General features: G+C 36.3%; 1 protein-coding gene across 1 annotated transcript in view; it reads left to right on the forward strand.

Annotated features, from left to right (window-relative positions):
• The window catches only part of LOC139958357 (ras-related protein M-Ras-like), a 20,894-nt gene continuing 7,557 nt past the window's right edge, over nt 1-13,337 (forward strand). The window contains exons 1-3 of the mRNA XM_071955366.1: nt 1-179; nt 4,929-5,646; nt 12,668-12,821. Of these exons, the coding sequence (XP_071811467.1) occupies nt 5,448-5,646; nt 12,668-12,821 (353 nt within the window). The 5' untranslated portion in view covers nt 1-179; nt 4,929-5,447. The remainder of the gene's footprint in view (nt 180-4,928; nt 5,647-12,667; nt 12,822-13,337) is intronic.

Here is a 13,337-nt window from a genome sequence, read left to right on the forward strand (position 1 = left end):
TACATCGGATTTGTAAACAACGTCATACGTGCGTAAACATTTCAGGTCCCAGTAGCCGTTAGACCTATCAAAGCGTTGCTAACATAAGCTATACAGAGTAGTTGACAGGTCTCCTCGAATTCGGAAGACATTAGCATATATCCAGAACGCTCATTTTTCTACACCGACACGGCAGTTTGGTATGTATAATTAGCACCTAAGTTAGTTCAACATCGCTGAGTTCAACAATAGTCTAATAGTAGGTCTTACTGTACAGTACTAGTATTAGCCTAACTTGCGCAACGGTACTTTTGTGGCATGTTATTATGAAAGGCCCAGCCTATGCTTTATTTCAGCACATGTTCTCTCAAATCGTATGACAGGGGGCTGCTTGTATTAACATCTCATGCTTTAGTGTATACGATATCGTTTGGTTACAGTAGGCCTTAAGCTATATTATAAGCCTAGCAAGTACTATAAGTAGTAGCCTAAATTAAAGGTGCCCCAAAATAGAATTAGAACCCACGCAGGGTTAATGTAGCCTTGTATTTGTAAATTGTAGGTAGGACTGTGCTGTATTTTTTACACTTCAACTTGGACAACTTCAGTGCATACTGTGATCACTGTTTTAAATGCATGCAGTCTCGCAGGTTAAAACAATCATATTTTTTATATGATTAGGCCTAGCCTAGGCGTACTGTGTAACTAATGCTATAATCACCTAGGCTCAGTAGATAATCATGTAATCATTTCAATGTACTATTTTGCTGAATTTTTGCCCTTTTCGCAGTATTCGGCAGACGGAAAATTTCTGACATTGCCATTGTATTTCCCCACGGTTTCATGGTTTATTGACCTTTACATTCACAATTGCTATACCCCAGAAGGCTTGAAATCAATACATGTAGTATCATTACTTAGTGTAACTGTAATTTAGTGTTAAGTTTACAAAATAAAAGTTCCTGATAACTGTAGCTCAGTCTCCACGACATGTGTTTGTTTCTCTCATGACACCAGAAATGTCAGTATTAAAGACAAAGTTTTGTCTTGGTGAAAAAGAATATAAATTACTTATATTGGACTTGGAGATAAAACTGTAAACAAACACTTTTGATAGTTGTTCTTGTTTTTAAAACAACATTTTATTAGTTTTCATTAATGAAGTTCTAGCTACTGTAGGCCTGACCTAGGAACTAGGAAGAGCTGGTCAATGTCCTCAAATAATCCTTAAAGTAGCCATCCAAACGTTTAACATTTTCAATATGGGAAGTGTCTGCAGACTACAGTATATATAATGTACTGTATTAACATGGAAATTCTATCAACATGTCCCTATTAAAAGTGCCTTTCAAAGCTTGATACAACTATGTCGATCTCATTATTACCAGTGGCATCTGTTACTTGTGATAAATTGATATTTACCACGCATGCTACTCTGACAAATTGGTAAACATACGGCCATTGATCTATAAACTACTGTACTGTGATGCGTGTATTAAAATCAATACTGAATGATGTAAACATATATGTACTGGATGTTTACTAGTACGCTCCTTTTGTCACATGTGGCTTTGAATATGAAATAAACCTCTGGTTAGAAAGAAATGTATCACTAAACCAAGAAAAGCCTTTTAAATAGGTCAATAAATGTCTCACAAATGAAAAAATGAAGAATTGTCTTCTGGAAAACCCCTTAAAATATTTTTGATCATTTGTGTCATTTAGTAATGGTCTTAATCTCCTGTCATGCAGAACTTGTGTGCATTGATGTGAGGAATTTATAACCGGAAACGAAAGCAAAAATATCTGTAGACCTGTGTTAGCCTTGGAGAAGCCATGATTTCAAGCATGTTTTGTGTTCGTCGACAGTTTTAACCCAGACGTAGCGAGTTTGACTCTAAATAGGAATATTACATTTTTTTATATCGATCAAAGACCACAGACTACATCCCCCCTACCCCCCCCCCATCACCAATGCAAAAAATTTATCACTAATGTAAGTTGTGATTTACTGTGCCTTTCTGAACTCTATGCTCCACTTCTCATTGACCTAACCTATAAACTAGCAATTTAATAGCACTCCCTCGTGAATACCTCCCTCCCTCCCTCCCCCCCACCCCCCCCCCCACCATCTCTTCCTTTCCGATCTACCTTTCATCTGTTCTTTGGTGAATGATTTCCATGATTCAGTAGAAATCATGTAATTATTCATAGAGCTGTTGTGTTTGCAAGTCTGATCCATCCTCATGTTTTGTTTTTTTCAGCTTTAAAATGTAAGCAAGATATGAGGTAATACTGTACCTCAATTTACTTGTTTTAAGATGTTGTCATGTGACAAGTACTTTATGTAAATTACTAGGTTCTGTGGTGTACGGTATGGATGCAATAAGTTAAAAACCATATTTTTAAACCTATATACATGCAGGGTTGCAGTAAATTGTGAAACCATTTTCATCGAGTTTTCCATCATAACTGTTGTCATCTGCTACAAGTTTCTCCAAAAAGACTATCTAGTTTATCTGGCCTCGTACAAGTTCTCATTGTTTGACAACTTTCAGAGACAATCACAAGTGATTATTATGCACCACCATTAAGAATTAATTATTTATGTAATAGATGGAAAACATGTTTGTATATAGTAAACTGGTGATGAATTATTGTTAATAACTATTTACATGACAACTGATCAACGGGAAGTCTTACATCAGTTCCTGTATACTGTAGCAGTCCACAGTTAGATTACGGGTCAGGCCCAAACAATAAGAATTTATTTCAAGCAATGTGAAAAAGGAGATCTGGCTTAGTTTTTCCAACATTTGATCCAAAAACACCCCCCTCCCCTGCCCCCCCATTTTGGATTAATTTCATATGAGACAAACATTCAGCTCATTCAAAACTGCAACACAAAATTTGAACCCTAAATTATTCCCTGGTAAAATGTTTAATCTTGATATGTTACAGTCCCGGCAAAAAGAAAACAAATTAGTGGTAGTCTTGTTGAACCTTTAAATACTGTAAGTCTTCTGGATTGAAGAGCTGTTCACTTTTAAACTCTACTAAATTTCTGGAATGCTTCTTTAACCCTACTACAGTATGATGATGCCTACACAGGCCTAAATCTTCAGTTTTATCCATTTTTTGAAATAAATTTTGATTCTCAACCAAAAGTTCATACAATTTAACAGAGCAGACTTGGATGACATTCAATATCGTTGTCATTGATAAATTTATAACATGTTATAAACATTGTAATCATATCAGGCCATAATAGTCTTACATCTTCCCATTACTGTAACTTTTGTAACATGCTTCCAAACTGACCTACTGTAGTAGGCTGTGTAGTTAAAAGGCTACTGTTACGCCATTCACTTTAATAATTGGGGAACCCCAGATGTTTAAAGGAATATTTCTCAAACATTAAAAGTGTTATATAGGAGTATTACATCCTGGACAGATGCTAGTGTTTTCTAACCCTTTCCTGTCTAAAATATATGAAAATTAATTTGATGCCTTAAGTCATCTTTCTAATCTGGAAAGAAAGTCACCAAACCCAACCATTCCCCCAGTGCTGTAGACTGTGTGTTGGAGATGCTAGTTAATTAAGTAATAATCCTAGATGAAAATATGTGTCTGGGAGGTTTCATTGAAAATCTGTGATGTCATAACACCCCTAGGAAATCGCAACCTTTTACTTTCTCTTTGTCTAATTTCATTTCATGATTTATAAAGTAATAATCCTAGATGAAAAGACAGTATGTGTAGACCTGGGAGTTTTCATTTTGTAAATCTATGGTGACATAATACCCCTAGGATTTGCAACTTTTCACTTTCTCTTCCTTAAATTTCATTTCATGATTTTGAAGGTAGACTGTTATTAAATTAGTGTTGTTGAAATTGAAACCAATGTTCTCATGAGGTCATGTTTACAAAGGGACTTGACAGTTTACAAAGGGATTTGACATTTTAGTTTCAGCATTTGCATGTGCATATTACAGAAGAATAAATCAAATTTGTAAGAAATAGAGAAAAAGAAGGGGAAAAAAGAAGAAAGAATTAGCATGTGGCTCAATGACGTCATACAGTATTTAGACTTGCTGAAGTATTCAACCTCGTACTGTATGTTCCAATAAATAACGGTAACATTATACAATATCCTAAATGCAGTAAGAATTTGTCTTAGATCTGTTTGGTGAGTTTGTTCATCACAGTATTCTCTATCACATCAATAATGATGGTTGAGTTTGTGTCTCCTTCAAAACGATAAATTTTCCAGAAGGAAAATTTAGGTTTTGGTGGGACTGATGAAAGAGGAACACGTTCTAAAGCATTCATAGACCGTTATTAAATTAGTGTTGTTGAAATTGAAACCAATGTTCTCATTAGGTCATGTTTACAAAGGGACTTGACATTTTACAAAGGGATTTGATATTTTAGTTTCAGCATTTGCACATATCACAGAAAGAAAAAATCAACTTTGTAAAAAATAGAGATAAACAGAAAAAAAAAAAAAAAAATTTCCCCCGGACATTTCAATCTAAGAACATGGACTCACTGAAAACACAGACAAAACATTTGGTTTTTATCAGAGATGATCTTGTTTCCATAAAATTTAAGAACTAAAAATTAAACAATCCAATTCTGAATAAAAATTAAAAAATGCAGTCGTACTTTGTTAAGGTATGATTCATTTTATACTCTTGTGCACATCATCAGTGCTCTTAGAGCAGTAGGGTGCTCTGCTCTTACACACTGGTTATTAATAGAACTTGACAAACATCTTGTCGATATGTTGATACTGTATGAATAATTCACAACTTCCGTGTTTTCATTGCTTTTGTTTTTTAAACCCTTTCCCCTGGAGAGCAAACGTTCACCCTTAATATGTACTGCAACAACCTACCATATTGCTTCCCTCATTTAATTAAATGCTTTTCATTTTGTGTTTTCAGAATGCGTCTCTTCAGCTGTTAAATCTCGTTCCGACTAGTGGGTTGCCGATGTTCCAGGATTTTCCCCCACCCCCCCCATTTTTCTTTTCCCGCAGAGTGAATTGTTTGCAGCGTTCCTCACCGAGACTTCGTAGAAGCAGTGACATGATATTGAGAGTGTGGGAGCATTGCTCGACTGATTAATGAATCTATAACGTCGCCTCAATCAGCCAATGAGACGGCTGTTTGCCGTGCTCTTCTCGTCGTTACGACAAACATTGATTGACGCGCCGGTCATCCGTCTTTTAATAAAGGAGGAGAATTGGAGTGAGAACTGTCGGATAACAGCACAGGCGTCTTCTCGGTGAATAGCAGGAGGTGGTTTGCGACAATCAGTCAACGTTGCACGGAGCCGGCTTCTTCATAGCGGTAGTGTTTTAATTGCTACGACCATTCAGTATGTTTGTGCTTGGATGAATTTTGTTCTATGGTCAGATAATAATTCTCTTTTTTAAACTGTGTACTATCTTCCGTGTCACAATGTCGAACGCTTTGCCGGACATATCCCGGGAGAATCTGACTACGTATAAACTGGTAGTGGTTGGCGATGGCGGTGTCGGTAAGAGCGCCATCACCATACAGTTCTTCCAGAAGATGTTTTACCCCGACTACGATCCTACGATAGAAGACTCTTATATTCAGCACACAGAAATAGATGGCGAATGGTGTATTCTTGATGGTGAGTATACAGTTTACTAAAGAGCTATATTCTGCATTAACTACAGACCACACTGGTCATGCAGTGTGCAGAACAAAGCACCATGAAGGGAAAGAAAAAAGCTGTATATACAGTATATATATATATATAGATATAGATATATATATATATATATACACACATATGTAAACACTCAGCTTTAGTACTTTCATGCAGGCCTAGGAATTTCAAAATTTTAGCTACTTACCGTACTAATAAATGTGAAATCAAATTCCCCCTTGCATTTTCCTTGAATATATACCCGATTTTATTCATTTTTAACTAAGCAGAAAATGCAGTTACCCTTTTTTTCCCTTGTTACTAGCAGACTGTAAAATCCATGGGCATCATTTAGCCAGTAAACAACTTCAACTTTAAGGCCTGTTGTATGGTATAGCAGAGTGTACAGTTTAGTGATAGTCTGTAGGATAACAAAGACACCATAGAAAGAACATATAAATATTCCATGTTAATCAGAATGGAATATATGTGTGACAAAATAGAAAAGACAAAAAAAAAAATGTAACAAATTAACAATACATACTGGAGGAAACACAAAGTTGTACATATTTACTGTATGTGATGCATACGTTGCAAATGTTGCAATCTAATATTGATATTTAAAATTGAGTTCAGTTGGTTTATAGAGGCACTGCAGTATAAATGGTAGTAGAATATGGTGACTCTTTGAATTAATTGTACTGTATGTGGGCCAACTACTCTATTAAAAGAGTTATTTACATACATGCTACAACTACTCGTTGCATAACACCCATCTCCTCAAAACCTCTCAGCAATCTCGCTCCACCCTGCCTAGAGCGAGTTGGTAAAACCGTTTTAACATTGTACAGCAGGGATTCCCTGACTGGGGTGCATGAACTCTCAGGGGGTGCGTGAGTCCATCCCAGGGCGTTCGTGAGACATTTCTGAAAGTCAAAACTAGAGTAGTTTTTGTTGAACTAAAATCTGATATATCATATAATTTAGTAATGTACAAAAGTCGTACCTATCGACAAACTCTTATCGCGTTCCATACGTACAGTATATATGTTGCCATACTGTAGTAGTACCCTACTGTGTATGTGATACTTGATCTTTTACAAAGCACTGTTATGCGTATTAAAGTATAATAATGACTCAGATCGTGTCTCGAAAAAGTTGGCGGTTCGTGGACAACTCTGACATCCACAGGGGGTTCGGGGGGGGGATAAAGTTAGGGAAACCCTGCTGTACAGTATCAATTGGCCCTCTATGAACGGACCAGGACCAAATCAAAATTCTCCACAAAAAAGCTTTTCACTTTATTGGAAGACACAGATCTGACTTGTGCTCTGTATGAATGTGACAGACGTTGAGCAAGTCATCTTTGTCTGGTGGAACCTTGTTACCGTTAAGCAATAATTAATACTTAATATATTTTGTGCATTGACCACTTAACAGCCCCACCCCCCACCCACCCGGGGCATTAAAAAAGTCTCTTGTCTGTCTTCAAGTGGAGCAACAGAAGTTAGATCTGTAGAGCCAGATGTTTCTATGGTATGCATGAATGAACCCTGTGATCAGTTTACTGCACTGCAGGATTTGTAAGTAATCAGTCAAATCAATCTAGATAGTTTGTAAAAGGTCTGTGATTGTCTCTGAACCAGTAATTGGTGTCTTGTTGTAGAATGTAGATGTTGCAGATTAATTCGTCAAAGCAAAACAGACAGTGCAGCTATATATACTGTACTTACATCATAGAAGGTAGTGTAGCTGATTGATCAAGTTAAATTATTTGAAAGGTTGCATTATGGGATCAAATAGAAGAAAACCTGTCCACAGAAAATTGTGGAGCACTGATTGAGTTATAACTGATTGTGATACAAATTTCTAATGTTTTCAGCCGATTCAGGGAGGATCTGGGGGAGGGGGGGGGTGAGAGGGTTGCTCTCCCTCCTTTATATAATCCTGGATCTTACCTGGATGTATTAAAAACTTGGGCAAACTGGTTGCTAGGCAAAATATACATGTATACTTCAATTGGTAGTATAATGTTTGGCTGGTGACATATATTGTAGTCTTTCCCATAGCAACAGTTCAATAGCATACAAATATTTTAATCACTGTCAACCATCCCCTCTCTCCCTCCCTCCCTCCCTCCCTCCCTCCCCACCTCTCTTCCTTCATACCTTTTCAGGGAACCGTCCCGATGTCCTGGCATACATAAATCTCCGGATTTCGTTAGTACATTCCCGGATTAAATTTGTCCCCTCAATTGTGTCTGGATATAATTCAACACTCTACCTGGAATATCGCAGAATTTATGCTCTTGAAAAGGTTCAATCGTTCATTGTACAAATGGTCTTCCGTTCACATCATAAGAAACACGTAAACAAGTATTAAACGTACGCACTTCAAAATAAACCACAGAGCAAAAACTTTGTGACATGACCATCACAGGACGAAAACATCCTCACAGATTTTAATCAGTTGATGGATTTCCTGCCAAAAACAAAGTATCATGCTTTGGGTCTCAGAACATGTAAGTCAATCCTGGCTACGTAGTTGTCATCAAATATTGTCGCCATAACTCGTATTTTCATAAAGGTTTGTATGAGAAAACTACCATTCTGCCGTTAGTAATTAATACTTGTATTACAGTAAAGGCAAGTTCTGCAACCGTTGATGTCATAAGCTGACATGACGCCATTTCGGTGTTCTCAGAAATGAGAATTTCTCATCAGATTTATTTTAATTGGTATTTATTCATAATTTATCGATATCAGGATGTAAAATTGGAAAATTTCTAAATTTAGGGATATACAGTAGTTGTTCAAAACTGGAGGAGCTAGGTTCAAAACTGAAAACAGAATGGCAAGAACTGCCAACAAATATTTGTCAGCATTTGTTGATGTTTTGAAGGCTGGAATATTAAAACACAGATCAGTGTAAAAAATTATATTTACTATTATTCATTGACGTCACTGAAATTATCATCAGTTTGAGCACAGTGTTAGCTGGATTAAAGGAGGAGGGTAGATTAGGGTACATAGAATTGACAAAAACGGTTTAACAAAACCATGAAAATATGTTCCATAATTTATTTGTTCTATTTGGCCCCAAACATGTGTTTGCATTAGGTTGTTAAATAGGATATTAACATAAAGGATAAGTTGCATATTTCTTTGATAGTACTGTACTGTAGATCTCTGGTCTTCAATGGTTGTTTTTGCTCCCACTTTTCACCTTTTATCGTCATGGCGACCTTTTAGTAGTAGATGTTGTGGCATGGGGATGGGGCCAATGAGGAGGCGGTGGTACAGTACAGTTTTATATGATTAAGGCTGCTACTTTGTTGTTATATTTTGCATATTTTGTAAGTTTGGTAATTTTGTAATTTATGTTTTTCTATGTAACTTTTTCACATCTTTTCTGCCCACAAATATCTGTAATATCATTCTTCTGAACTTTTGACGACCCTTTAAAACACTTTGGTGGTTGAAAACCTAAAAAAAAAATTACATTTTGGATGTTAATTTTTCCACCTTTTGTCCTCACAAATATCAGTAATGTCTATCTCCTTCCGAATTTTTGGTCACCCTGCCAACAATTTTTTTTTTTTTGGAAACCTAATACGGTGATGCAAGCTCCAGGGCTACAGTACAGTATACCCTACTGTAGATCAATATCGAATATTCATTGATATATTACATGTAGCTAGTATATAAATAAATTATTCTACAGGTTGCTGTAGTATATAGTTTGTGAATTTTCCTGCACTGACTGTTTCATAAAGTCAACCCTATTGTACCCCAATACACAACTGTCTGTTTCATATCATTTGAGTTCGTGTGTGTGTGAGTACAGTATGACTCAACTATTGAAGCATTTGTTGCATGCTCATATATAGAGTAGCGAGATGCTGCAGGCATCTTTTTATCGTCACATGCACCACTGCAATTTCTCTGAAAGAGAGACCAGGCAATCTCAAGATCTCCAAACTGATTCATACCGCACCGACCGTGTTTAGATGTGATGTCATCATCCTAATTCGACGCTACCGTGTGTCTCTGCAGTGTGCAATGGGGTTTATACAATATTGGGGGAGTGAGTTAGCGTTGAAATTTTGCATACATGTTTTTTTAAAGCCTTCTGAAGTTTCGTTCGTATCGCAGAACTTGGAACGGTGAAATACCGGGAAGTACTAAGGTACGGCAAATATTTAACAAGGTGCTGCATATATGAATCTGTTAATATGTATTCATTATCTATGTGTGTGTAGCAACTTGGTATAATCTCAACATTTACTACAGTGTGTAAAAATAAACATTGAATTGCGAAAGATTACCAGTTTAAATTATACACAGTCCACTGTACTGTACGTACTGTGTTTAAATTTGGTGAACATTGATTTATATCGTACAATTGTTTGCAGGTTTGGCATCTGAGTTAATTTAATTAAACTGCTGTTAATTTAATTAACAAGGTGTATACATAGGTCTGTACAATTTAATTGTCAAGGACTAGATACAAGACTTAATAGCTTGTGACCTTTCAGTCTTTTGGAAATATTGTAATTTGAAGAAAGAATGCACACATCTGCTTTACATTATTGGATAATTATTCAGTTTTCACACATGCTTAATTATGTAAGCCACTAATGGAATTAGCAATGTGAAACAGCCAATATGGTGTGAGAAAAGGAAGAAAGGAGGAATATATTTAGACTTCTCAAATTAAGAATCTGAGGCATTAAAAGCCGATCGGGCTGATTGATTAAAATGTAGTGGTACCACTTCGCTTAGCTATTTGCAATCTCAAAGCAATGGAATATCCCCACTCATCCCCTTTTGCTCTCTCCTCCCACCACCCACCCCACTCCCCCCCCCCCCCTTTACCCCTTACCTGTATTGCTGGCCTGCATCATCCAATGCCCACACTTCAAATTGGACTTCTTACTGTAGATCTTAATATCTGGCTAAGGCCCAGTACAATTTATACTATATACTGTACATATAAAATACTCCTTTAGTACTTTAACCTTTTTCATGTTATTTCGATAAATTGTACCAACCATACTTTTTGTCAAGTTTTGGACCAATGAGATCAGTGTTTACTACTGTACACAGTACACAATACAATGGAGAGGTCCTACACTTAATATCTGCATCTGCAATAGCACTATACATACTGTACAAGGTACAGTCCCAAACATTGGAACCCCATACTGTACCTGTAGTATACAACAAAAGTTTATTGAACCATTTGTGAAAAATTCCAGTATGTAAGTTATGGTACTCACATTCAAATATCCAACAATGAGAGAGATTTGATGTGCTGGTTCAAATAACAAGAAATTAGAATAATATTTTGTTGGCCAACAGTTAACTCAGGGAGGTATAATAAGCCTGAGGCTGAAATAGTAGAGATCATACAGTAGATAAGATACTATTCAGCTGTTTGGCCATACTGTATGTACAGTGATATTGTACTTAGCTCACAATTTCTCTATAGAGCTATTATCCTGCACAATGGCCAAAGAAATGCACTGTATTATGGAAACCAGTCATCAGTATACCCCAAAAAAATGAATAAATGTTCAAGTTTGATCCAAAAGCTGTCAAAAATACTTGCTTGAAGGAATCAGACCCTTTAAATTATTGTCAGACATGGAGGAATTTTTTATATTTTAAATTTTAATTTTGAAATTAGATAACAGTAATAATGTACTGTATCTTAGCAAGGCAATCTGTTGATTGTCACCTTTATTGTAGAAGTTGGAACATTACATCAGTGACCAATACTTGACATTCTAGCATTTTTTTGAGGGCGAGGTGGGGGATCGAGAGAGGGGGAGGGCTGGGGAGTGAAGGCCCGGGACAATACTGATGACCATTAAGGCAGTCTCCGTTTATCATTATCATAATTACTTTATCCAAAGGGTTTCTGCCTAAAACCGTAAAATAAAAATACAAAATCAGTATTTCCCCCCAAGTTATGATGCCAAGTCAGGTAATGATTTATAATTGTCCTCAAATTTCAACAAGTATTTTACTGCCAAGTTATAAAATTAGCTAATGCACATGGAAATATTTAAAAAAAAAAATTTTGTTATAATTCACAACAACAGATCTATTGTTTATAGGTCGATCTCTCCGAGAGATACAATCTGCGGGTACTCTAATAGTTTTATTACGAACGATTATGATACTTCAAACTGAAGTGATACCTTCTTGGTAAAAAGCTTCAACCTACAAAACATCCCGTAACAACGTAAGTCGAGACGGATCCTCTTCCCACATGATTTATCGATCTGAGTCATCTCTGAACATCCCAGTTAGAATATTCACGACATTTCAATTCCCAACGAACTTGAATGGTTGATTGCACGGAAGTACTTGAAGGGACAGTAGGGTCATGACAAAGAATACAAATCTGTATTCACTATGTGGCCGATTTGGGGAAATGACAAGCAGTTACAGAATTAATCATGTTGAGTAAACCTTTAACTGTTAGGTTGGCTGTGGCTGGTAACATTTTGAGCCAAAACGATATTTCCTTTAAATAACCAGTCTTCACCAACCCCCCTCCCCACTCTATCATCTATCAAGTCCTATCACTGATGTAAACTTCTGAAGAAGAAATAAATTCTGAATTTTCATCAAGTTGTGTTTTTTGGTTTTTTCCCTTTTTTCTTTTTTTTTGATGTAAACTTCTGAAGAAGAAGAAATAAATTCTGAATTTTCATCAAGTTGGGTTTTTTGGTTTTTTCCCTTTTTTTTTTTTGATGTAAACTTCTGAAGAAGTAATAAATTCTGAATTTTCATCAAGTTGGGTTTTTCGGTTTTTTCCCTTTTTTTTTTTTTGGATGTAAACTTCTGAAGAAGAAATAAATTCTGAATTTCAATTTTCATCAAGTTGGGTTTTTCGGTTTTTTCCCTTTTTTTTTTTGATGTAAACTTCTGAAGAAGAAATAAATTCTGAATTCTCATCAAGTTGTGTTTTTTCCCCTTCTTTTTCGTAGTTCTTGATACGGCAGGTCAGGAAGAGTTCAGTGCAATGAGAGAACAGTACATGAGGACGGGGGACGGATTCCTCCTGGTCTACTCCGTCACGGATCGTGCCAGCTTTGAAAACATGAAATCATTTCATATTCAGATCCTGAGAGTGAAAGATAAGTAAGTTGTATTAAGAACGTTGAAAGGAAAGTATTTGTTATTTTCAAGTTTATTAAAAAATGTATCGAGTCCATGACTCTGCTGCTCAATGATCTGTGACAGGGAAAGGTTTAATTAACTTACCTGTCTTTTCACAACATCAGCACTCTTTGCTCTATTTTGCTTAAGGTGAACTGATGTAAGCAGATTAAAAAGTATTACAGTCTACTTTAAAGACAACACTCTTGGACGCTTTGGGTGGAAGATCAAGGTGGGTGAATCATGGGTTGTGACCGGTGGATAAAAGTGGACAGTGCTAAAAATGTTAGCATCATTCTAGGCATGATAAAAGCAATAGTGCAGATGTTGGGAGGAGACAGATAAGTTTGTCGCTCATAATTACCAAAACTTGATAAATATTTGGATTTTCACAATATTAGGGACATTTAAGGGATCCAATACACTGTAGATACACTCATTTTATTCGTTGCTAAAGCCAGGAGGAAACTTTGTATTAACTTTGCTCCTCGCTTACCT

The sequence above is a fragment of the Apostichopus japonicus genome, chromosome 18, assembly GCF_037975245.1.
Source record: "Apostichopus japonicus isolate 1M-3 chromosome 18, ASM3797524v1, whole genome shotgun sequence".
Lineage (NCBI taxonomy): Eukaryota > Metazoa > Echinodermata > Holothuroidea > Aspidochirotida > Stichopodidae > Apostichopus > Apostichopus japonicus.